A 25,982-nucleotide genomic window follows, 5' to 3' on the forward strand; every position below is an offset into this window, starting at 1 on the left:
GGTTGATTTACATACAGACAATTTCAGGTTCCTCATCTGTCAACTAAAAACCCAAGAAGATGACTATTATGAATCTGGATGTGCTTTGAATAAAAATGTTTGTTAATTAAATATATATACTTTATATACCATATAATTATCTACAGAATACAAATAATAAATTCCTGTTGCCATGGGGTTTCTGTCATCATGTCCATAGTTTACGACTATTGTCAGTTTCATAATCAAATGAAGTTTCAGTTTACCCAAATGTCCTGTGCGCTCTCCAGGTGCAACAAGGCTAGCAGCATGAATGTAAGGCCAAAAGTCCACATGAACCGCATGGTGTCATTGAGTCAACATGGACCAAAACCTCTAAGAGACATTTCCAGTGCATGGTTAATGGCATGTCATGTCTAGAAATTCAAACTGTTCTTAAGACAGATGGGGATCCCACCTCAAACTAGGCTGGTGTACCACATAACATTAAATGAAGAAAAACAAATACTTGATATGTATCTTAGAGTTTCTTCTATTCTTCTTTCTTAGAAAAGACATGTTTCCACATGCCAACAGGCATGTTTACAGAAGGTGTTTGTGATCTAGTTTCTGCTCAAGGATCACCATCCTCTTCTGACAAATGTGCCTTATTAGGTTTGTTTGTGTCCTGTAGGTGAAGATTGCCTATATCAACTTCCTGAACCACTGCTATGTCGACACAGAGGTGGAGATGAAGGAGATTTATACGTCCAACCATATGTGGAAGCTGTTTGAGAACTTCCTTGTGGACATTTGTAGGGTAAGCCAGAATGTATTTTACATCTCAGTGTGATCAATGGATGGAGAATGCTGCTCTGCTTTATATCATGCCATGGGTTTGAGCGATTATTTCAACACAACATGCAGTGAACATATGGTAACTATCGCCCATGTGCAAGAAGTGTGATCCAGTGGCTGTGCGTCATGCTAATATCTTTTCTGTCCTTGCCTAGGTGTGCAACAACACCAGTGACAGGAAACATGCGGATACCATGCTGGAGCGTTATGTAACTGAGACAGTCATGAGCATTGTCACATGTTTCTTCAGCTCTCCTTTCTCTGACCAGAGCACTAGCCTGCAGGTAATCTGGACTTTATAGTACAGCATTTGTAATGTATCGTGTAAGCAGTCTAATGCTGTATAGTTTGCAGTCTGGCATTTAAAGTCTAGAAGTCCTGTTTGATTGGTTTAGTTCTTTGAAACAGAGGAACCCTCCTCAAATGTATATACATATATACTGTATATATACATATGCTATAAAATACAACATTCTTTCCTCTGCATAGATGGCTCGCCATATGTATGTAAGTACTGGTGATTCTCCCCCACATTTTGTTACCCAGCCTTTGGGTGTGTTCCTTATCAGCACATCCTGACTGTTAAGAAGTATCTTCACTGTGTGGGTTTTCAAATTTTCATAGCTTAGTCAGCACACAGATTCTGTCTGTATCCAGATCTGTGGGAGTGTTGCACAAGGTTTTACTGGGATATAGTGCAGATGATGCACTGACGCAATGTGGTCACTCCGTTTTTAAGACCTTGGCATAGTGGTGTCCTGTTGCCCACGACTTTCCTAATAAATCATGACCACTACCCTCCATAGACATGCTAAATACCTTGTACAGTAACTTTGTGGTGTGATGTTACATACAGTTGCCCACTTTACACCCTGTTTTCTGTTTTGTGGAGTTTTTTTTGTTTTAATCTGATTCCAGTAGAAGTCGCCAATTTTCTTTAATGTAACCAAATTCTGAGAATTCTTATTGATGAGGTTTACCCATACATGATGACATCACAACCCTCTTTTTCTTGCAACAGGCTGCCATTCTTGGAAAAATAACTGAGGTATTTATTGTACCCTAGGGCTGTGGCCAGCTGATAGATTGCTCTTTCAAAGTGGTGGTAGAAATCAGTTGATCAGTTAAACATTGGTATAGTACGGTGTGTTGGGAGTGCATATGATTGTAAACAGCTGGCCCTCTTGACCCAAAGCTGTAGACCCTTCCACCATAGCTGCATTAGTATCCTTACATTGACATGTCTAGCACAAATTGGGTTATAAGTACAACCTAGTGAGGGAACACAATAGTCACTTTGTTGTTAAATTCTTATCCACAGTTTCTTACCTCCACCTATCCTGTACCATTCTGTTTTCCTTTCTTTTTTTACCCTCAGTCATTATGCATTTTCCATATTATATGTTTTTCTCTGTCTTACAGACTCGTCAGCCAGTGTTTGTACAACTGCTGCAGGGAGTGTTCAGGGTATACCACTGTAACTGGCTTAACCCTGTTCAGAAGGCCTCAGTAGAGGCTTGTATTAAAGTACTCTCAGACGTGGGTAAGAACACACACCACCAACCTCTGTTTAATCTTTTTTTTGTTATAATATTAGAAAAGACATTTCAGCACGTGTTGAAAGCATCAAACAGAAATATCTATCTAATATCTAAATATCTATATTCTTACATCTACCTAGCTAAGAGCAGAGCCATCGCCATCCCAGTGGACCTGGACAGTCAGGTCAACAACTTGTTTGTCAAGTCCAATAATGTTGTGCAGAAGAGCATCCTTAACTGGAGACTATCTGCTAAGAACACTACCAGACGGGACTCCGGCCTGACTACCTCCAAAGACTACAGAAACATCATTGAGAGGCTACAGGTCGGTAGCAATTTCAATTTAAATGATCAATATAAAGTGTTAAAGTTTCATCATTCAGTCTGTATTTTTATTGATTTACATTTATTTACTGCTATAATTCTTATTGTGCTAATGGAAGAAAGTCAAGCTGAGTTAATGGTGAAGGATCTTATTTGTTATTTATGTTGTTGTATATATTACATACAGTAACTGTGACATTTTTGAACCATAGAAAAAAATACATGCCATTTAAAAAAAAAACAAAACAACAACAACCTATTGATACAAGTGTAAATTTCAAAATATAGTACTTACGGATATTATATATGCTGCTGGCGGGCTTTTAATGAATGTCCTTAATCAGAGACCATTTACCATTTGTTCTAATTATGCTATGTTCTGAAAACATTAAGCTATTTTAGGCTATTTAAAGGCAATGATATTTCCCAAAGTTTCCCTACCCGATAGGCTGAGCTCTTATCAAGTAGCCACATATTTCTCCTCTCAGACAGAGAAAGGAAAGCAGTACATTATCACGTCCTCCCGGGGCTTTTAATGGCAAGGAAGTAAGAGGTGAAATACTCCTGCATACTTCTACAAAAACTACAACTAGAGTATCTATATTTGTTAATAAGTAGTGCTACAAATACCGCAGCAGTGATAAAAGTTGTTTGTGGGACCACCTTAGACTGATCCATAGGCCTTAACAATGTTGTTAATGTTTGGAAAAGGATGTATTAAAGATGACATAAAGTAACATAACGGTAACTATGTGGCAAGCAAAATACTGCTGAAGTGGCTCCTAACTGCATCCTGTTTTTAGTAATAAGCCAAACTGTTCCGCCCAATTTCTTGTAAGACATGACTCAGTATTCATTGGAACTCTGAAATGTCTGTGACCCATCTGTTTTAGTTCAGGTGTTATCTTCATTTAACACAGGAAACCCAACGGTTTGTATGAAAGAATGATTTTAATGAAAGAAAAATCCTATTAACAGACCCACCCAGTCATAGTATTGTTATAGGTTTTCCCAGGTTTTTTTTGGATCACTCACCATCCCATTCCCAGTAATCTAAGAGTAATGTGCTTCCCAAACTGGTATCCTGCCTGCGTGTTTTGTTGCATTTATTTCAGGAAAAGAATTTCTCAGAATGTATGTTTCATCTGTTTCACTGTTCACTGTCACGCCTAATGGCCCTTTTGTTCTACCAGCCACCAAACAGCCCACATTGTACTATACATACCACCAGACCAGCAATCTTCATGATTCAGCTTTACTTATTTGCATATTTTTGCACTGATAATCACCAGACGTGACAGAAGTGCATAGAGAAGTGAGACGGGGTGGTGCCACATACGTGATACATTATACATCATACATGGTTTGTTTCAGTGCGTAATGAACTGGACATGTGACCTTCCGTGTGTCTTAAATTAGCTCATGAAGCAATCACGTAAATATTTGTAAGTTTGCCACAGTTGGGTTTTTTTTTTTGGATGGAATAAGTAATGTGGATGCAGGAACAATAGATATTGAGCAATATGAGTCAACTAACCTGAATCTCTTAATGATAAAATACATTCTCAGAAATACTAGTTATTATAATATATATACCTGATTTAAACTGTAAGAATAATACCTCTTTAACATATGGAAATATTTGATAACATATGTCTTGTGTGTTACAGAAGAAAAATGGGCAGATTACTGTCCATGAACTCATCACAAACATGCTCAAGTCTTTTACAATAAAACCACAGTTTGGCATCATTTCTAACCTCTGGTTTTACATCTCTATGCTGTGTAGGACATAGTGTCAGCACTGGAGGACCGTCTTCGGCCGCTGGTTCAAGCTGAGCTCTCGGTGCTTGTGGATGTCCTGCATCGTCCAGAGCTGCTCTTCCCTGAGAACACAGAAGCCCGCAAGAAATGTGAAAGTGGAGGATTCATATCAAAGTAAGTCTAAACCGAGGCTTAAAAAAACATCTACAGTATTTATTCATTATTATATAGACTATTTGGATTATGCTTATAGTATACTAGCATACTTTTTTATATGCTAGATTTTTTAAGTTTTGAGTAACAGCTGTAACAAAAATAAAGAAGACAAATGTCAACCCAGGAGGTATGACAAACATATCCAAAAATCTAGTGAGATGGATTTGGAAGATGACTGGTAGTAATGAAAAGTATGCATGGAATGTAGTAAATATACTCAAACATGAATACAATCAGGGACCTCCATTTTAATAGTTGACACTGATATGCTTTTATCCAATAGAATGAGTTATTTCAACAAGACAAGAAATAATCACAACTTTGACCATCCCCCCGCATGATATGTACACATGCACATAAGTACACATATATGCACAAACACACACACAAACACACACACACACGCAATTGGCGTTACATTATGCCCGATAAGAGCTGAGATTGGATTACAGAGAACTTGGCGGGACACAGGGAGCCGTTGTTGTTGCAGGGATTATCCTGCTACTTACGGCCGTCATTGTGGGGTACAGCAGGTTACAGAAAAGTGTGTCAATCTTCACTCTCTCTGTGTAGGTTTCTGAGAGTTCAAATACACCTGTGCTGGTGTTTAGGTGTTTTCCAGATCCTGAATTGAGGGATATTGAAATATATCTTGATTCAAACAAAACATTTTAATTTGTTTTATTGTTAGGACCTAATTGAGTACAGTATGGTAAATGGCACATTATGTAAAATTCAGGGCTAAATAATCCATTACTTAGTTTTTTGTCATTTCCATGAATGTTCTAGACATGCCAAACAAGACTATGCTGTCTGTCCTCCAGATCTATTGTTTTAGTCTAGAGGGCAATCACTTCACGATTAAAATCAGCCATGATCATTTAGTGTGTGTCATTTTGCTCAGTGGTGGAGTAATGTAGTTTGATGGCTGCTGATTTCATCAATCCAGTTGTATGTGCTCACACTTCTTCTCTCCTCCTGATCAGATTGATCAAACACACAAAGCAGTTGCTGGAGGAGAATGAGGAGCGTCTGTGCATCAAAGTATTGCAGACACTGAGGGAAATGATGACAAAAGACCGGGGCTATGGAGAGAAGGTATGAACTTTCTCTGTTCCTGTTTCTTCATAATCATCTTGTGGTCGTGTCACCCACACATGTGAAAAGACACTTTCTGACATCTCAGAATACAGTTGTCCTGTCCCACTGCATCGAAGTTACTAGACAACATAAGGTTAAAACATGGCAAAATGATATAAGAGGCTGAGCTGTCCCCGGTAGCCTTTGGAGCCTGTATAGCACGCTCAAAGGAAACGGTCCACACGTATGTCAATGATGGTGTCAATTACTGCAGCCAGGACAGTTTGTCATGTCTACTTTTATATTTGGCGCACACAGGCACATCCTTAATAAGAAATAGATTCCCTCATTGCTTTCTTCCCAAAATACCTTATCAAACTAAGTTCAAATGATCTGAGTAATGTATATCAACATTATTAACACTGTTAACAACATGCATGCTCCAACTCAACTCAGGCATTGACTGCTACTGACCTCTTGTACTAATGTCTAATTGATTGCCTCAACTCTGTCAGCTTGTTTTTCTGTATAAGGCTAAATCAACAAAAGCACTTTTGCTTCACAACAATTAAAATTCAGCTTTTTAGTGAAAAACAAAACAAAATTACAATTAACTTGTATTTTTGGAGAGAATTTATGTTGTTCAGCAAACCCTTTCCCTTTTCTTGATCAACAATGAAAAATTTCCATGACAGCAGTAACTCACCAAGAAAGGTAACAACGTGCCAACAAAAGTTAGGGAAAAAGAAGACTGCTATTGTAAACATGGATATAAACATTGCTTCAAACTATTTAAAAATCTAACATTTTATGAGGAGGGAAATGCATCTGGCACTTTTGCTAGGCCTCAAGGATGCACTCAATGCATTTTTGTGAGAAACACTGAATGTAAACAAAACTGTTTGTTGAAAAAACTCCACAGAGTAACTTTTATAGAATAGTTGCTCCGTGGCACACAAACCACAGAAGTGATGTAAAAACACACACCTTTTTATATAAGGCTATAAAGAAAATAAAAAGGATATACTCACATTTAAGGACATATTGAATGTATATATTTGCCTACTTCCAAATAATATCTGTACGCTTAGATGAAGACAAGGTAAAGGCAGCCCAATACTGCATCAGCATATTTAAGCAAAGGCAGAGCAAAGTGATCACATATTTTGTGGATTTAAAGAGAGCAGCAGCTGTAGATTTACTTTAAGCCATAGTAGAATCCAAAGCCCTATTTGCACGTATTGCAACATGTACGATTAGACTGGGTGTCGTTGGGGAATAAAACACTTAATCACCTCCGTAGAGACCCATGTTCAGTTTTCCAGTAGTGGTGCTTCCACTTCGACCAGGCAGGATATCAAACACAATTTTCAGTGTTGACAGGTGGGAAGCCAGTCAGGGATCATGTCATTGTCATTGCACTAGTGGCTCCTGCAGGTTGACCAGGGCTCCTGTACAGATGAGTGTGTGTGTGTGGATAACAAGCAAACAAAGCACAATCAGGCCTAATGCTTAGACTCGTGACCAACTTAAAATGACGTGGCACCTCAAGATGTTGTTTTATCCACGTATGTTCAGTTTAAATTCTGGGCATGAAGTTTCTCCTCTGTTTCAGAGACTAGAACTCTGTCATCTGCATACAAAGTGACAGACAAACACATACACCTTTGGTTTGGGTCTACAAAGCACTTCACATTTTGCATTTAACCATATAAGCAGCATAACAGTCATTAATCCTAGAGCTTACTTCAGTGAGCACGGTCCAGTTCAATCAATATGAGAGCAAAAAAGGTGGTCTTACTAGAATGTAACCAAGAATCTATATTTGCTGCTGTGACTACAGGCAGTAGTCACAGCAGCAGTACAGGATCAGGCAGTTCCATTGTTTTCTGGATCCATTCAGTCTGTCTGTTATTATAGACTCGGCCTGATCTAAAACTAACATTCAACATGTTTGTCCTCATGATGACAGTAGGCTGAACCCAAAAAAGGTTTGCTGCTCAGGTTTCCCGGTGAGAAAAACACTTTAGAATAACGCCATGAAGAAATGATTCACAGGGCTCCTTGTCTGAGATGGGAGACACTGTAAACAGTTGCAGTACGTGACAAAGAGAAAGCCACTGTAGGAAAAAAAACTCATCTGATCTCACCTCGTGTTTGTCAGATGGCATGAAGGAATATATACAAAATTTTCACAGACATCACCTTATATGCTTCTATTTAATGTGAAATTGAAGGTGGAAAATTCATTCAATAAATTACTTGACAATCAAAATATTTCTCTCTTCATCAGTGTTAAACCAGCATTTTTGATCTCAGTGTTGTGAAACAATGAAAAGTGAATGTGGGCAGGTGTTTTTACTTTTATTAATCATTGTGCCTATATATTAATATGGCAAAACTTGATCTGGCTTTGGGCTTTAACATGCTGTCCTTTAACTGTTTTCACTAACCTGACATGCTTCGCGAGTGTGTGTGTGTGTGTGTGTGTGTGCGTATGCGTGTGCGTATGCGTGTGCGTATGCGTGTGTGTATGTTTGTGACCGAGCTTTAACTCACTAATCTAGCTCTACTAACTCTCTGCCCCCTATACTTTTTCTCTTCCAGCTGATTGCCTTTGATGATGAAATGGATGTGGCTGAGGTTGATCATTTTACTTATTACTTTTGTGATGTACATTTCATTTGTCACCCACTAACAGCGTTAATATGCTTGTGTAAACTTTTAGCATCACATTCTCATTCGTGGTACCTGTCAGCAGCTTAGTCTTAGTCATAGTCATCCCACCCTGTTGTGCGCCTGTAAGAGTTCCTCCCAATCCCCATGTTAAAATGCTGCTAGCTTGTGTAGCTCACATTATGCAGTATCCTTGTCTGTTGTGCCTTTATACAGTTGTGTACTTACCGTATTGGAGTGCACTCTTTAGGTAAAGGAAGAAATTGGTTTTTCGAAGAACACTGATTTACTGAACACATTCTGGAGAATGCAGGCAAACAACATCTCTACATTTTACCATTACCAAGTCTTAACTGATTTAAGGTGTTCCTTCTTTGTAATAGCTTTATTTGAAAGTCAGTTTGTAACAGAATAGTTGTATAACTTGCCTATAACAGCAACTTCATGCAGCTATGATTGCTCATCACATATTGTGTGGGACTTTTGGGCCATGGAATTTCTGTGGAGAGACAGAGAGTGTTTTTGTTTTCTTTTCTTTTTGTAAAAATCTAAACATTGTCACATATTTTGTTCACTCTGTAACAACCAGTTGGAGTCTCTTTTCCTGAAAGTTCATTCCCCTGTTACATTAAGGAGATTTGTACTTTCTCAGTCAAACATTGAATTTCTTCGTAATTGACTTCCTCTTAATTTTTACTTACAGACCTGAATATAGATGAACAGGAATGTGGTGGTAGTGTACACTGACTGACCAGTAATGCAACCCCAAACTCCCAACTTTAGGAAATCCATAATTTGATTTTATTGTCATGTTTTTGAGGCTTTGGATTGTTGTGTTGTTAGATTGGTGTTTCTAGTATTTGGCCCCAGTAAATAAGGAGGACATAATATTAGAACTATATTTCAATATAATGCACCTGAACTCCCACACTTCCCTCAGAAAAGTTGTACATGACACTATACATATATTATTATTCAGTTAAGTGTTTTCTGAATCATTTATTTCCTCAAATGATAGTCTAAATGCAATTATAAAGCCTACTCCACATTATAAGTGGTACAATTTTGGATGCTTAATCTTTTATTTCTCCTCTGTCTCCCCTTTAATTTTTAGTTATCTATTTATCATGGTTCAAAAGTAGTCAGGTTTTTAATTAGGTTGCTACAACCCCACAAAAAATAGAGAGAGCGAAATCTGTCCCTGGTGGTAGACATGGCCTTCTTGATTGTGCCATCATTAGTCAACACAACAACACGGCATGACATTGCATTACATCATACTGATGTTTTTTTGGTCACTCTGTGCATGTACTGATGAACAGCCCCCTAATCATGGATGGTGTGAGAGAGCATATTCTTCTTCTAAGCACTTGCTACTATTACCAGAGCAGGTGTGAGTGTATATATAGCTGGGGTGCTCCCATCTAACAGATAGTTCATATCACAGGAGCCAGCACTGTGTGCGGCGACGTGCGTGTCATGGGTGTGCATTGCAAAAATATGTCTGTGGTCATGACCTGTGGCCTTAAGGAAGTGGATAAAACAGGTTTCCCCTTTCTGGTTGTTATTGTGAGTCACACTGGGATTATGGGTGTGACTACAGAGGAACCATACTTCACATGTCACTGCTGATTAATATCATAGGATGGGACCTGTCTCACACACATCTTTTTATAGTTTGTAGGGAGTTTTGTTTTAGAAACATTCAGTTAACCTTTTAGGGGTTTTTGTTCATTTGCGTTTAGCATATTCTGTAAGTCACTGTAACCAAATCAGTTTCATTTCTGAAATGAACCCCTTTACCCACTTTTATTTGAAGGTTTTCTCATAATTTTATCAAGTCTCCTTTTATCTAGAGCAATTTAAATATTTTTAACCTTGCTAAACGCTTAATGTTATTACTATAAACCGCAGCTTGCGTCTGTCTGGAAACCTCTGTTGTATGTCATTCCCCATCTCTCTCCCTTCATTTCCTGTCATCTCTTTAGTGTCCACTATCAAATAAAGGCAGAAAATGCCCCCCAAAATATGAATTATTAAAAAAAAAAAAATCCTAACTCAAGGTCTACTACATTTCCCCCAGAATATGGTCTTCATCAGCAGATAGAGTTGACATGCAAGCTCAGTAGCTGTAATGATATAATCCATTGTACTTTTAAGACTTTTTGTCTGTTAGCTTAAATTTAAGCATGAAAGTTCATTTTTGACCTTGGAAATACTGCTTGGCAAAACAATCGCAACTCAAAGTCCACTTACTCACTTTTTCCAGAGCTTTCAAATTGTATGCTTAACTTTAAGTGAACATAAACAAGAAGTCCTGCCAGGGACAAGCTGTCAAGCTATTTCCAAGGTCAAGAATGAACTTTTATGCACTACTATAAATTATTAATATGATTTTATTTTTTTATTGTTATGACTAACTTTGGTTGGCCCAACACATGTTGATCTTGGTAGCTTCTCTTGAAGTCTGTCATTTTGTCTGAGCCTGAAACTAACGATTATTTTCATCATCAATTAATTGACCGATTTATTAACTTCCCAGAGCCCGAGGTAATATCTTACAATTAAAAGTAAACTTTGTCAGAGAATCTTTGCCAGCAGGAAAACAATAAAGAGTGAAAAACATGCTGACAGTAGCGTAGTCACTTAATCAAGGGTACTGTGAGTGCAAGGGAAGTGAACAATCATGTTAGCTGGGGTAATGGAGAAATTGTCGGAAAGGGTCTTTCCAGAGTTGCCAGGAAGCAACACACTCTCAGTTTCACTGTTATGACTCTCTTTGTATTATTTTCCCTCCTTCCTTCCCTCCTTACATGCCGATTGGTAATGTAGCGTTGGAAATCCCCAGCTTCCACAAAAACAGGGCTGTTCTCAGAGACGTGCACTTTTGTTTCATCGACTCCTCCCATTTGCAGTATCTTAAGAATGTACACATACTCCCTCATCTCCCTAGCACATGCTGTATGTCACTCATTCATGCACGTACTTACAATAACAACAGCGTGCAGTGCTCTCACCGATTGCTGGGAGCATGTGTGTGGATATCATTCAAATGGATGACAGGCAGGCCAAAACCTCAACTTCCCCTCAGCAGCAGCAAAGATAAACTGCCAAGATAGATAGTTACATAACCCCAGTGTTTAGCCTGCTGCTACTCTCTGACCTACCGCAGCACCCCCCAACTCCCACCCAGAGGTCTGTAGGAATGAACGCAGCTGTCAGTTAAACCACCGTTAGATTGACCCCAACTTATTTCCAGTTGTTGCATTGCCCAGTGTGTGGGCTGAATTTTGTGAGTGTGTGCTAATCTAAGGATGGTGATGAGAGAGCAGAATAAAGCGGAGTGACGGTTCACCCATTAGCAGAGGTTATCTCATTCTCCCAGAAATAGAAATGTGATCAAATGCGAGCCAGGGGAAAACAAGACATGACCAGCCTGCCACCGTCAGTGTCAAGCCTGATAGTATCATTCGCTGCGTGTGTTTGTGTTGCCCTCACGTGCATGTGCACTTCTTTGTCCGTGAGACTGTGAGAGTTTGAAGGGGTCAGATGGAGACGATGTCTGTGTCTTATTCTGGTGATGTAACACGGTTTGCAGGGAATGGTGCGGAGTATGTAACCCATACATGTAGTTAGGGTTATATAAGGGATTATTTCTATGCAGGGAGAGTGTGGTGGTCTGTGTGTCCATGTGTGTGTTTCTCAGTCTCTCCCTCCATTTATTTATACCAGCATTGAGAATCTTCTCACTATCCTGACCATTAACTGACTGTTTGGTTAGAGATTTCTGGATTACTGTTTCCTCATTTTTTTCTCATGAATTTTTCTGGCCACATCCCTGCTGATCCTCTTACAAATAGTAGTGTTTTATCCATTTCACTTCCTCAGCCATGCTTTCAGCTCTTCTGGGGCTCTCCAACTTTGCCAATGTTCACCTTATTCAGCGCCACCACTCCCATCGCTACCTCTGCCAAACAACCTCAGATGGACTCCGCTTGTCCTCATTGATCCTCCTGCCTGCTACTGTGGGTGAAGTCAGGAGACTGTGTTGTTTTTTTCTCGGTCAACAGGGGGAGCTGTAGACGTTCCCCAGCAACACGCAGCACTGCCCCAGTTTCCTTAACTTAATGCTGCATGATTCTTGGGCTCCAGCCAGCTCTCAGGCAGCAGTTACATAAGAGCCAACAATTTTCTTTCCTTTTTTTTTTTTTTTTTTTTTTTCCTTTTTCCTGGAATTTTAAACTCTCCACTGATGTGTGACCTTCAGTGGTAATTGCCAATAAAAGTGCAGCAGACACATCTTCCAGGAGACAGTAGCAGTGGTGCATCTCGCTCTAGGTAGCACAGGGTTGATGGGGGCCTCGGGGCGAGAGGGTTTTCATTTTGGGTGGTGAGTGTGCACTTCCACCAAAGCAACACTTGTGAATTGTTTGAGGTCAATTTTATATTGTTAGCAGAATTCTATACAAATACTTGTTTTATTTGATTATGAAACAGTCAGTTTCCATGATTAAACAAGACAAGCCCTTTTCCAGGGAGATGAGGTCGAGCAGGGGTCACTGTGTCTGGCTGTTTTGGGATATGGGTTTAGGTGTGTTACTCTAAACACAGGGATGGTTTAAGTGTTGGCAGACCCTGGAGAAAGGTGCAACATCCACAGAAGAATACACAAATTTTTCTGGTCAGTGAAATCATATGACCTTAACTGCCATCTTATCTGCAGAGGCACTAAAGCTCATTGTGTCTATTTGTGTGGCACTGCCTCTGTGGAGATTTTATCACATATTCTGGGAAGCATAACAAGTGAAACTGATGCTAACAATTATGGGGTGAAGCAGTCTAGCTAATGCATATTTTAATACACAAAAAATTGCAGAGGAGCTGTTGACAATAGTTAACATAGCAAATGAGGTCAGATTACGCATATGATGGCTATCATGATCCAAAACCCAAAGCAGTGTTTAAATGTTGAACTGAATAAGAAGACAATTAGAGAAGTAGCTTAACTATAGTTGCATGAGTGATGCATCACCATTTTTCTGTGGAAATCAAAGTGTTGATGTAAAAGGAGGCTTGATACAGGGAAATTCCTGTCCAGTTGCACAATTAATCAGCATAAACCAGCACGACAGGGTAACAGTGGGAACATTTGCCCATGTTAGGTTGCATGTTTTTTTATTTAGTTTCTCACAGTCGCTGCCCCCTGCGCAATGACGTTTTGTGTTACGTGTGTGTGCGTGCCTATAAGTATTTTTATCTTTGTCAGTTCAGTGAGTTGTTTACTTCCTTGAACAACTGGAACTTTTTTGACCTCTGTGCTCTGTGGGCTATCATCACATTTTATTTTATTCTGTTTTATGTCATTGTAAATTGAATTTCTATGAAAACTGAAGGACTTAGTATTATTGTGCCAGGAAAATGATTTATGCCAGTATTTGGTTGCCAGTTTGCATTAGATTTTTTTCTTATTGTTTTAATCTTTTTTTTTATTTTGCTCAGACTGCAAATGTATCCACAAACTTTGATGTTAGTGCTTTTATTTACATGTGTTTTTATTTTTAATTCCCTTTTTGCCATTTGCTGAACTTGTTTTGTTAGTTCGTGTAGTTTGGAAAATGCACAGAAATGATGGTGTTTTTATACCGCATTTACTGCTCAAAGATTAGTTGTGATTCTTAATCAGATTTTGGAGAAAAAAGTGATTTTTTTTAAATTTTATTTTTACCACTGTCATATCATTTTGATTTTCGACAAACTTTCCAGTAGACAAAATAGATTGATAGTTAAACCAAACTGTATTCCCCTCTGTGGTGCCACTAAGCTCACCTTGCGAGGCAGCTGGATTCGTGCGATCACGAGAAAATCCATCTTGTCAAGCTCAAAGTTATGCTTTTGTGTCTGAACCACCGGTGGTTCGGACCAGTCAGTGTCCTAGAACTGCTGGCAGCTACGGGTGTGGTTTAGGTGGGACAACAGCAAGAATCAATAGCCCGTGATAGACGATGATAGACAGATGGTTCATCCAATCACCTGCCAAGTATTTTTTCTAAAGTGCCTGCCCTTTTCCAAACAGTTTCCAAGGACAACTTCTCAGATGGTTCTGTGTAACAAACCATCTGGCGTGTCAGGTTACCACCAGGCTGGATTTACAAATAATTCTTGCGTGGTCTTTACAGAAACCAGTATGCACACTGAAATGAATGTGCATATTGGTACTCAGATGAGTGTCCATATTTTTGCTTTTATTGGCTCATAATTTTTTCTTTCTTTCTACTATGTATGTATGCTGTGTCATGAAGGAAATAAGCAGCAACATCTTGCAGCAGGAGGTTAATAGGAAACCACAGAATACTAAACACACCACAGTGCAGCATTGTAGCTAGTAGTCTATAGTGTGGTAAAGGCCTTTTTTAGCTTTTTTTTTTCTATGAAATGCTTCTGCTTTCCTGCTCCTATAGGTTAATGCTGCCTATCATCCATGCTGTACCACTAGACTAGTGCTGTGAAAACACTCAACAAAAGATTTATATTAAATTAAAATGATTTCCTTAGCAATCCATGATCACCAAGATCTCAGATAGCAACATGTTTTTTGTCAGCTTTCTCTCTATCCCTGGCTCTTTAAGTCACACACATTTATGATGAGCAGTTGTGCATGTGACTGTCAATCTTAGTGAGCAGTAGAAAGCTTGATGCCTAGAGAGGAGAGCAAGTCCTTACTGCATCAGTAAAGTTTAGCCATGAGGAATGAGTAGCTTGTTGAGTTTTTATGGAGGTGCTACTCTTTGGGGGCAGAAGCAACATAACTAATTCAACATCTTCAGACTTTGACTAACATCATCCTATTTATTTATTTATTTCCAATCAGCTGGCACCTCCACCTGAGCCTGAAGTCCCTGCCGAGGTGTGTTTAAGACCCATATTAGCGCGCTGCCCACTAATATGGGTTACTGCTGATCAGAGATCATCTATGATATCAAAATACTAACTCCATCTCATTGTACTTGTGCTCAGTCTTACACATCTCTTTATTTATTTTAGATAAGAGTCACAACCCATTCCCATGTATTTCCTCTTTTGAGGGCCCACTCGTTCACATCGCTCCCGCTGTGGAACTTGAATTACACTACATGTCTGCTTTTATCTGTCTGTTGCCTCCTACTTGTCCACTCATTTATTCTTCTCTCCCTCCCTCGGTTCATTTTTCCCTCCACTTCTTGATTTTTTTTTAGTCCAATTTCCTGACCTTCTTTCAGTGGGGGTGGGGGGGGTTGAAGTCATTGGTGTTTTTCCATGCCAGATTGGTGCTTACAGTGTGTGTCAGTAGCTCACAGCTTCGTTATGTAACCTAGACAGAGCTATTTTATTTTTTTTCCCCTCATTCTCATGGCTTGTGTTTCTCCCCCCCCCCGGCAACTCGTCACACTCTTACGTAAATAAATTGGGCTCTTTTGCCACTGTGTCTGCAAAGTAATGAGGGAGTCACCACATGCCAAAGTGTGCATCTTTGAAGACTCAGATGCCCACTTTTGACAAACCATTGTGGGAAATTTGAGAGTTTTTCTAAATTAAAGAACAAATGGTGCTGTTGGCATTATATTTTTATATATGTTTTAAATAAGCGATGAAATGATTTCTTCCTTATAAATAAACCCTTTGTTGTAATAGGATGTTTTATAAGTCCTCTCCTGCACGAAACCTTGCATGACTTTAATTCAACCTCACATTTTCCTTGACACAACCACTTCCCTCTTAACTGCATGATCTAATTTGCACCCAGTTTCCTGCATGCTAGTAAAGTGACTAATTTGCACTGTATTAACACCCTATTTTGTTTTCTAATTTCTCCCAAATTTCCCTTCCAATCGTTTTATTTCTTTCTTTTTTTAAATTTATTTTATTACTTTCTGCTAACTCACCTCACCTTTAAGGAGCTTGATCCCAACCAGCCACAGAAGCAACTGGAGGATCAAAGGAGGGTAGGTACTGAGTTTGGTCTGCCGTGGTCTGCTTCGGGTCTCCATCTTACTGATGGTCGACAACTGACTGTCGTGGTGCCCTCAGTCACACTGCTTCCACAGCATGGCGCTCACTCACTTCCCTGTCAGTTATATGATATGTAACGTGAGGTAAACCCACAGATGGACATGAACTTTTGATGTTCATCTTCTCTTTGATGGCTTTTGATGTATTTAACGTTTAGGGACTGTGCAGCACTGATTTACACCAAACCAATATGGGGCAACACTGAATGTCATCATATGATGAGATTTGAACATCACTGACTGAAGTCAGAGGACAAAGGTCAAATAACAAGATGGTGTGTGTTGTTTTTGTGAAGTCTTTCAAATCTTTGGTAAGGCTTCAAAGCTGGACACTGAATTTATTTTATTTTGTATTTATATTTATTCAAAAACTCTACTACAACTGTAGTAATTTTTAAGTTTTGATTCAGTCAGCTTGATGACCAAAATATGGATGGAACAAAATGGTGAGGCTCTCGAGTGGGATGGGAATAAATTATAATTCAAGATTTTCCAAAGAGGCTTAATTTTTTGTTTCTATGTAACCCTTTAGCCTTTTGATTTATATTAGGGGACTTAAAAATATTCATATAATTCTTGATTCTTTCGATATATTTATAATCTGACTTTGGGTTCCAGCTCCGTTTCTGTGACATGGTCACTGTAATTGGACTTCATCTCCTAACATCCATTTTCACTGACAGGGAGAAGCTCTGCGGCAGATCTTGGTCAACCGATACTATGGGAATGTCAAACCGGGACAGAGGAGAGATAGCCTCACGACCTTCAGCAACGGTCCACTCACACCTGGAGCACAAGGAAAATCACCCACAGGTGTGTGTAACAATCCAGTATCTGTGTATCTATATTGTTATGCTCATAAAGATAAGACGAGACAGATTTGAAATTATTAACTTGGTGACACTGGATCAATGCTGCCACAAGCTAAACACAGAACAAAAAATCAAACATTAAAATAGTTTTAACACACAAAACAGAATCCAGGAAGTCTCGCTGAATATTAGTCTAATTAGTCTAACTAGATCTATCTAGACCCTGATGAAGACTTGGAGTCAATACACGTTGGTCTGTTTGATTGCCTGTGCTCAAAGAATAAATGTATTATTTCACTTGAAGACGGAGTGCCTTAGTTTTTTTTCTCCATGGCTGTCTGCGCTACTTAAGGAATAATATTCAGCAAGACTTGCTGGATTCTGTTTTTTTTGTGTGTTTTCACCTGCCCTACTGAAGAGCCCCTGTCACATGAGCCATCAGAACCATGCAGCGCTTCCTCCTCCTGTTTTGATATATTAAAATAGTTTAGTTTATAACTCCCAGCTGTCAGCAACAGATTAGTTTGGTTATGAGTAAAGAAAAACTCTCAGCTTTAGTCATGCTATTTAATATTAATAGGAACTAAAAAAGAGGAAAATAAGCCAGCATAAATGATTGCATCATGTTGTTGAACAAGGCAGATATGAATGGAAAGAAGGTACCAGAGACATTTAGTGAAGTTAGTCATGTTCAAGTGTGGTGTCACCAAAAGTTCAGAAATCTTTACCATGGTTAAGTGGGATGATGGTCTAGTCAGATTGAAATTTGTATCTACTAGTGTAGAGGTGGAATTTTTAATACTTACTAATATGAGACATTATTTGCCCTTTTTACTTTCTACTATACATAAAATATTTAAAATTATATGTTGATGTACAAACATGAAATCCAGCCAGCCTTTCAAGTGTAGGAGTTATTTCAAATATGTATTTTACAGTGAAAGAAATCTCATCTGCTCCAGTTATTTAAGCTGGTACTGGGTAAACGTTCGGTATATTTTAGTAGATTTTAATGGTCACTATGGGCTCGATTAAAAGTAATCATTGTATATTTCACAAGGAAAGTGTTAACAGGTTATTTGGAACTTCCTCTCATCCAGGAAATGTTTGTCAATTAGTTACACAGATTGCAAAGAATAGTCAGTGACAGAAGTCATAATTTCCACTGGGTAGCGGTTAACACAAGATAGCTTTCATCCGGGCCGACATCGCCCACTTGGACCACATTGTGCTCTATATTATGATACATTTTGTGCATATGTGTATTGTGTTCACAGTAACACATTTGCGGAAGGCCGTACATATGTGCAGAAAGCTATTGTTATAATAAATTAAAGCATCTTCATCCATCTGTCTCTCAATCTTTGCTCAAACGAGACTGACATTGACAAGTTTAACCGAATGTTCGTAACTGACATTAATTCATTCCAGCTCTGTATCTTGCTCTATCGCTCATCAGAGATATGACTCATCGTTCATCTCTAGTGCTGCAGAGCAGAGGAAAAAATAAGATCTTATTCACAGCCATGGCCTTGTACTCCTTTAAGGCCATGGACCTCGGCTGTGCTACTGAGCATACTGGCTCTCTCCTCAGCATAACGCAGGACGTGCTGTTGCCAAGCGACCAGAGAGCCAAGCTCCATCTAGAATGGGATGTGTTGTTGATTCAGTCACTCGCCCAGCCAGAGATGGCTCTGATGGGTGCTGTTATCTCACCACTGCTTCCCTGGGTGGCTGTGGTAGCCAGCAGCAGGAATAGGAGTTAAAGTACCTCCATGGATTACAGACACGTCTGATGTGATATTGTTATTTGTGCACCACGGCTGAAATGATTGAAATGATACCTGTGGCTCCTTCCATGTATCACAAACTCCTTTTATCAAAAAGCATCCTTGGTTTAAAGATGCTTTGGGCTCTTAATTAAAGCTACTACATGTACAATGTTTATATGATCATAGCATCTTTCAGATTAATCAGATGGCATAAGATCTGGTGCGATTAGTGTAGTCTATAAATTCCTGGTAGCTCTTTCATCTCAGTGTCTCCAGACAGGATCTGTGGTGGAGAGGCAGCAGCTTGCATTGTTGTCTACTACAGTTTTTTTGTTTGTTTTTGTTTGAAAACATTCAACTTTGGTGCCCCTAGTGGTTGAAACAAACAAATTCTACACATAGCGCCTTTAAAAATGTATTTATATGCCTTAAACTGCTCAAAATTTGTGTTTGCATCTAGTCCTTAATAATCTGCTATCTGTAATTAGCCAGTAGTGACCAGCTAGCATTAACATTTTATATAGAACTGAAAAAAATATTTTATTAATCGGCAACTATTTTGATGACTAATTATTTGTTTTAGTCCCCAGATATTTTTCAAGAAAAATTGCCATACATTCTGTCATTCCAGTTTCTCAAATGCAGTTTTTTATATATATATATAGTAAATTGAATATCTTTGCGTTTTGGATTGTTACTGTGACAAAAGAGGCAATTTGGATATATCACATTGGACATTTGGAATTATAATGGACATTTTCACTATTTTTTGACATTTTATAGACGAATAATCAATTAACTGAGAAAATAATCAGCCTATTAATCGATTAAAAAAAAATAAACATTAGTTGCAACCCTAGTTTCACATCCTACTTGTTTACTGTTAGCTTACTGTATTATGTGCTTAACCAGCTATATTTCTAAGTTTAAATGTAGTGACTTATGATCTGGATAACAGCATCCATCAAACTGCATAAGGCGTGCAATATGATGAAAACAGTCAAGCACTTAAATTATGAAATGAATTATCAAATATATCAGAATTTCAAAAAAAAATGTTGTCCTGACAGAAATCTGAATATAAATAAATTAGTGTATGTGATAATTATTTCTCTTTTGTGACTACAGTTGTCAGCTCCGGGGTTGGAGGTCGAGGGGAGCTGAGTTTGGCAGAGGTCCAGTGCCACCTGGACAAAGAAGGGGCTTCTGATCTAGTCATTGACCTCATCATGAATGCTACCAGCGACCGGATCTTCCAGGAGAGCATACTGCTAGCCATTGCTTTACTGGAGGGTGGGAACACGGTCATCCAGGTGAGCACGGGGGTTACTGGGTTCAACAGTGCAGAGGAGGGTGGATGGGAAGTGTTAATGAGGTCCGACACTCACACGTCTAGCCTGCAATTACAGTAAATGGCACTACTAAAAGCATGCCTCTTCAGAGAGGCATGAGCAGAATCTCAACAAGTAGATGTTATCTCAGGGGTTCAAAGCTGTGGTGTCAAAAATGTAAGCTATTGCCCAGGAGCTCCATTGCGGTCTCCGAAATGGAAAAAGGAAAGTTTTTCAGTTGTCAGTGTAACAAACTGGACACATTTTCAAAGCTGGACTTCAGTCGGATACAGAAAGCATCTTAACATGTTTGAACTTATTGACATTTTGTGTTGTGAAAAAAGGGAAAGTGAGTTTTGGCCATGGATAGAGAGGAGAAAGGGAAGTCAGAAAGGAGGAGGAACAGTAGTCTGCTGGGAGAGGTCCAAGCTGTGCAGCCAAACACATCATCGCCTCCCCACAGCCAGCCAGGGGTTGCTACAGCAACGCAACTCTTTGCGAACCTCGTAGCAAGCAAGTTGAGAGGGGAGAGTTGCTGTGTTTGCAACTGCTTTATTTCAGCTTTGCAGGGTGGAGTGTGCCTGTCTGTCTGTGTGTGTGTGTGTGTGTGTGTGTGTGTGTGTGTGCGCCTGTGTGTCTGCATGCATGTACTAGAATATGTTTATGCATGTCTTTGTGACCAAGTGTGTGACTGCGTACTGCTTGTAAGCTGTCTATCTGTGTATTCTGGTTTTGTGGTTTGTGCATGTGTGCTTTTGTGTGTTGTCTTGCATAAACAGGCCCGTTGCATAATAGGCTCCTATTTGCATTGTGCCGTTACCTGACAAGGCCTGACTTCCCAGAGTGTACACAAAGGCACTCACATGACTCCTGTTACATAAGCTGCTGCCTGCCTCCCTGCCTGGGTGAATGACGCCCAGAGCCCCGGGCCTCTTAACATTCCAACTGGACTCTTAACTGGGTCATGCTTTGCTGGTGAAAAGAGGGCAATAAAAGGCACAGCCTTTCAGAGGCCTAAGGAGAGATCCAGTAGATTTTGGTAGCTCACTGGTGCTCTGAGGAAAAGGCGCTCCCTACAGCCTTCCTTAGGACAGATGACCTCATCTGACTTGTTGACTTTGCTGTCATTTCATGAGCTGATTGACCCTTATGAGGTCAGGCAACAATGAAGAATATCAGGTTCCACTGCTAAATGTAGCCTGTGGCATGCATTTTGTACTGGGTGTGGGTTTTTTTGTTTGTTTTGTGCACCCCAGGTCATTGTAAATGTTTGCAAAGTTTGAGTTACAGTTTTGAATGTTAATGTTTTACACATTTCAATATCAGAGAGTGCTTAGGTTGCAAATTACAGCCATTAGTCACAGTTATTGTACTATATAAGGGGAAAGCACTAAAGCTTTTTGTGTAAATAGCTTTGAATTTAGTGAGATAATTTACAGTATCTCAGTCTGTATTTCTACCTCTGGTTCTGACTGTAACACTGCTGTTTTCGTACTTTACATTTGCTGGTAAAAAAGAACCTCAAAGACAGCTGCCTTTTAGTGAACTTGATAAGCAGAGTAGTTTATTGGCTTAAACAAGGAGCATGATGAATTATAAAGGAGCCTCTTGTTTCAGAATTTAAGTTAGGTGTTTTTGTCCTCCTTTGGCATGGCACAGGGACAAGTAAGCTTTTCATGTATGGTCCAGAGTGAATTTACAACACATCAGCAGATGCATCACATTTCCCTGTCTTACATAACGATGGGTTGCCGGCCCCCTTTTTAGGACAGAAGGCTTCTTGTTGTCTAAATGAAAAGCAGGACAAAAACATGCCCACAGATTTCTCCAAGCAGTCTGTTTGTTTGTTTTTGGGGTAATCCAGGGTCGTAGCCTAGCCAACAAAATTTCTGGGAAAAAGCAAGTATAAGAGAAGGAGATGGAGAGCTGTTAGTTGGCTTCAGAATGAATTCATCCAAGGCCCAGAGCTCTATGCTAGCTGGGCTCGATATGGCAGCCCTGAGGGATAGGGTAAGTGTGTTAGTGAATACAAAGAGAAATGGGTCAGGACACAGGCCTACAGGCCTTATCCTGGCTCTCCTCCTGCATGATGTTTAGGTGTAACACCCTCAACAGGCCATCAGTGCTTCCCTCCCCAGAGATGTTTATCTGCTTGTTATAGAGAGTTTTCCACAACGCTACATGCAACATGTGAACATCAGGTGAAGAATAGTAGGGGCTCTGCCCTTTGTTATTTTTCCTTTTATTAAATCCTAATAATTGCATTCTTTGGGTTGTCAGGTATTATCCTTTGCAGCCATTAACATTTCATGTGGTTGTAGTAACTGCACTTACTCACACAGTTACTTGTTGCCAGAAAACAACAACACACTGCACTTTTTTGTCCATATACGTTTAAAAATACCTTTCATGAATTATCCAAAACAAATGCAGTCACAATAATGACTAAGCTAAGTGTTGTTCAAGCCAAAAATGGCATTTCATCCCCAGTGAAAACTAATCCCTCATACCTTCAGTGTGTTTCTTACTTATGTTTAGCAGTCATGTACAGTAGTGGTAGTCCTCGCTCAGTTAGTCTATTTGATGATCATATGTCTTCAAATGTAATAACCAAGTGACAACAGAAAGAAATCTGTAGTTTGGTGTTTCAACAGAGAGTAATGTACTGACTTTGCAAATTTTAGTCCAGCAAGGAATGACTTTGACTTTTGGCCTTGTACACATATACACTTTTCACGTTTCTTTCATTCCTATGCAATGGCACCGACATTTGTCAAACATTTATTTATTGAACTACATAACTTCACATCAATAACCTAAGTCTGCATAAATTGTCATAGGCAAGATAACAAATTGTCTGACACATATTCTCACACCCTCTGAGTTGTTATTCAGTATAGCTGAGAGATAAGACACTACACGTGTAGTAGAAGAAGACACGCAGCACACATATTGTAGCATAAAACTTCACTCTTGCATACTAATCTGTACACCCCATCAGCACATGCACATACACACACACACACACACACACACACACACACACACACACACACACACACACACATGCACTCCAGGATATACTTAGAGGCTAGAAAGCTTATTCCAAAAACAGCCCTTAGAGAGAGTGTGTTTGTTTGTGTGTTATGTAAGAGAAGAAGTGTAGAAGCACTGCTCCTCCCAGACCACCATCCATCTTCTCATCACTGTCTTCATGACCTCAGATCCTGTCACAGGAGCAAACAGGTGCCACCACTCTTACTCAATAGGCTTGTTGTGGCACGCAGCTCCCCTCAGCCCCTTCCAAGCATGGTTCGCCCCCCCACCTCTGCTTGGTTCAAGTTCGCTTTACAGCCACCTCTTGGAAAGCTTTAAAAAGCTTCTGTAAAGTGAGTTTCCAGGCATCGGTGTAATCAACATACCACCTCTCTTCTAACTGCAGAGTGGGCAGGAGATTCTCCTTTTAAACCCCTGTTTATAGTTTATAAGTTTAATGATTTCAAACCTGCCTAGTGCAGCTTTTTTGTTGGACCAGTGCATCTACAATTTAGTTGTTGTTGAACTCACTGGATACACTGTCCATGACATTGCTTGGCTTGTTGACTGTGCAGTTTCTTGAGCAGTTTCAAGCGTATTTCACTTTAATTTCAAGCTCCTATCTGGCATTCTCATCGTAGCTTCAAAGAGTAGATCTCTGTGGTTATCAACTGGGCGGTGGCAGAGTACACCATAGACGCCCTCCAATAAGCACAGAGATGGCTTTGTCACTCACCAAGGTGTCAGGCTGGAAAGGCGGGAGCACGGATAAAAAGAAAGAGAGAGCTGGTGGTATAAACAGGCCTTACATAACTGGCCCGTGTTGATGCCAAGAGCCGGGGTGGCAGCTGACGGGGAATGGAGAGAAAAGTAGAAGTGCAGGATAATCAGAAAGGAGGCCCCACTGTGCCACCATGTTGAATCTTTAGAATAGGAGAGAGAATTTTGAGTTGACCTAAACCTGCTGTGCTGAACATGACTGGCAGCCCCAGGATCAGCAGAGCATGTAAAGGGCTAAGCCGCCTTAGGGGCACTAGCTGAGGCTGATTGGCTGATGACCATTGTCTTTAAAGAATGACTCAGCAGTCAATGGGGAGAAGTGGGGCCTAAATTTGGTACACAATGCTCAAAGTGGTTGTTATCCAAGTTGTTATCCGAACCTGTTTCCTTATGTAAGGCAGTGCTTAAAACTGTCTATCATGTTACGTGATCTCTTGTCAGCTCTGCTAGGAAATGGAATCATATTTCAAACAAACACAAACCCAACAATGCGACAGTTCACTGCTCAAGTACAGCGTGGAACATGTGACTTGCTTAGTTTGTACTTTTTACTGTTACTGTTGACCAAATATTTATTAATTGTCTAGATCCAGACTCGGGAACATGTTGAAGGAAAACTATTGTCGCTCATCAATACCTCATGTTCACTTTGGTTTGAAGCTTTCTTAAGTGTTTTTTTCATGTCAACCTATGGGCTGTATATTGTTTTAAATGCTGATATGATACTGATACCAAAACAATGCGTTTTTGATACCTTACTTTCAGGAATATTGGTGTGCTACTGAATCTGTTTTTCAAAAAACAAAATAAGCTAAACTTCTCTAATGTTGACTAAACATGTGCAGCAACACAAGAACCCCCCCCCCCCCCCCCCCCCGACCAAATGAAAGACAGCCTGACATTGGCAAAATATCATCAAGAAACCAGAAACTGTGTGATGTGATCAAAGAAGGATGAGCACCAGTCTGAGGAAGCATCCGATGCCAACTTTCAGTATTTGTCAGCATTTGATACTCTGGACACATTTCAGTTACCAAAAAAGCACTGAGGTTTGGTACGTAGACCTGTTCAAACAGACACTGTGCAGACAGAGATCAGGGCAACAGTTGTTGCATGCTGTTCCTTTTGCCCGCGGCATATATGACAGACAAATGTTGACAAAATGATTCCCTTTGCATTGGTGAAGAAATTGAGTTATTATGGAAAGAGTCATGAGGTCTATTTAATATGGTAATCGTGTAAAGCTGCTATCCTGGAGCTGTTGACTCTGTCTGGAAAAGTCAGCCTGCTTGCATAAGTCTTCTGCTGACTCTTAATCAGATCACTATCAATGAACGACCCTATCTTGTCAACAACATGATGTTAACAGCTTGAGAAACAAGCAAGACAAACTGTTGCATAAAAGAGAGGAGCAAAACAACTCCGATTTACTTAATGCATTAAGTGTTCTGCATCTCTCAGGACTTAAGTCAGGTGACCCGCAGAGATTCTCTTTAAATAGCTTTCACTGTTTCATATTTTCATAGATTTTCTATGCAGATAACGTCACTTTAGTGCTGTGCACTGCACTTGCATGTTGTTTCACTGTTTGCATGTCTTTCCCCTCTCTCATAAACTTAACTGTGTTGAGCTAAACCTGGAAAGAGTCTTACGTAACAAGCTTTCAAAACTGCCCTAGAATCTATGTATGTGATAACTCCTGCTTGCATCGAACCCACCACACCTCTCCTCCCACTTTTGGACCCTCCCTCCTCCCTCTCACACCACACGCTCACTTCGTGCCGTTCTG

The 25,982-nt window shown here is 39.7% G+C and overlaps 1 protein-coding gene across 11 annotated transcripts in view; it reads left to right on the forward strand.

Annotated features, from left to right (window-relative positions):
- The window catches only part of itpr1b (inositol 1,4,5-trisphosphate receptor, type 1b), an 87,332-nt gene that overhangs the window by 31,010 nt on the left and 30,340 nt on the right, over window positions 1-25,982 (forward strand). For 4 of the 11 annotated variants that reach the window (XM_042404596.1, XM_042404615.1, XM_042404605.1 and 1 more), the window contains 8 exons: window positions 653-778; window positions 972-1,100; window positions 2,239-2,359; window positions 2,498-2,682; window positions 4,471-4,619; window positions 5,648-5,759; window positions 17,146-17,275; window positions 20,175-20,359. In XM_042404596.1, coding sequence (XP_042260530.1) covers window positions 653-778; window positions 972-1,100; window positions 2,239-2,359; window positions 2,498-2,682; window positions 4,471-4,619; window positions 5,648-5,759; window positions 17,146-17,275; window positions 20,175-20,359 — 1,137 coding nt within the window. Of the gene's footprint in view, window positions 1-652; window positions 779-971; window positions 1,101-1,305; window positions 1,324-1,837; window positions 1,865-2,238; window positions 2,360-2,497; window positions 2,683-4,470; window positions 4,620-5,647; window positions 5,760-16,348; window positions 16,397-17,145; window positions 17,276-20,174; window positions 20,360-25,982 lie in introns of all 11 variants that reach the window. The other 7 variants (XM_042404534.1, XM_042404561.1, XM_042404552.1 and 4 more) reach the window with 4 other exon arrangements.

This window comes from Thunnus maccoyii, chromosome 3 (genome assembly GCF_910596095.1).
Source record: "Thunnus maccoyii chromosome 3, fThuMac1.1, whole genome shotgun sequence".
Lineage (NCBI taxonomy): Eukaryota > Metazoa > Chordata > Actinopteri > Scombriformes > Scombridae > Thunnus > Thunnus maccoyii.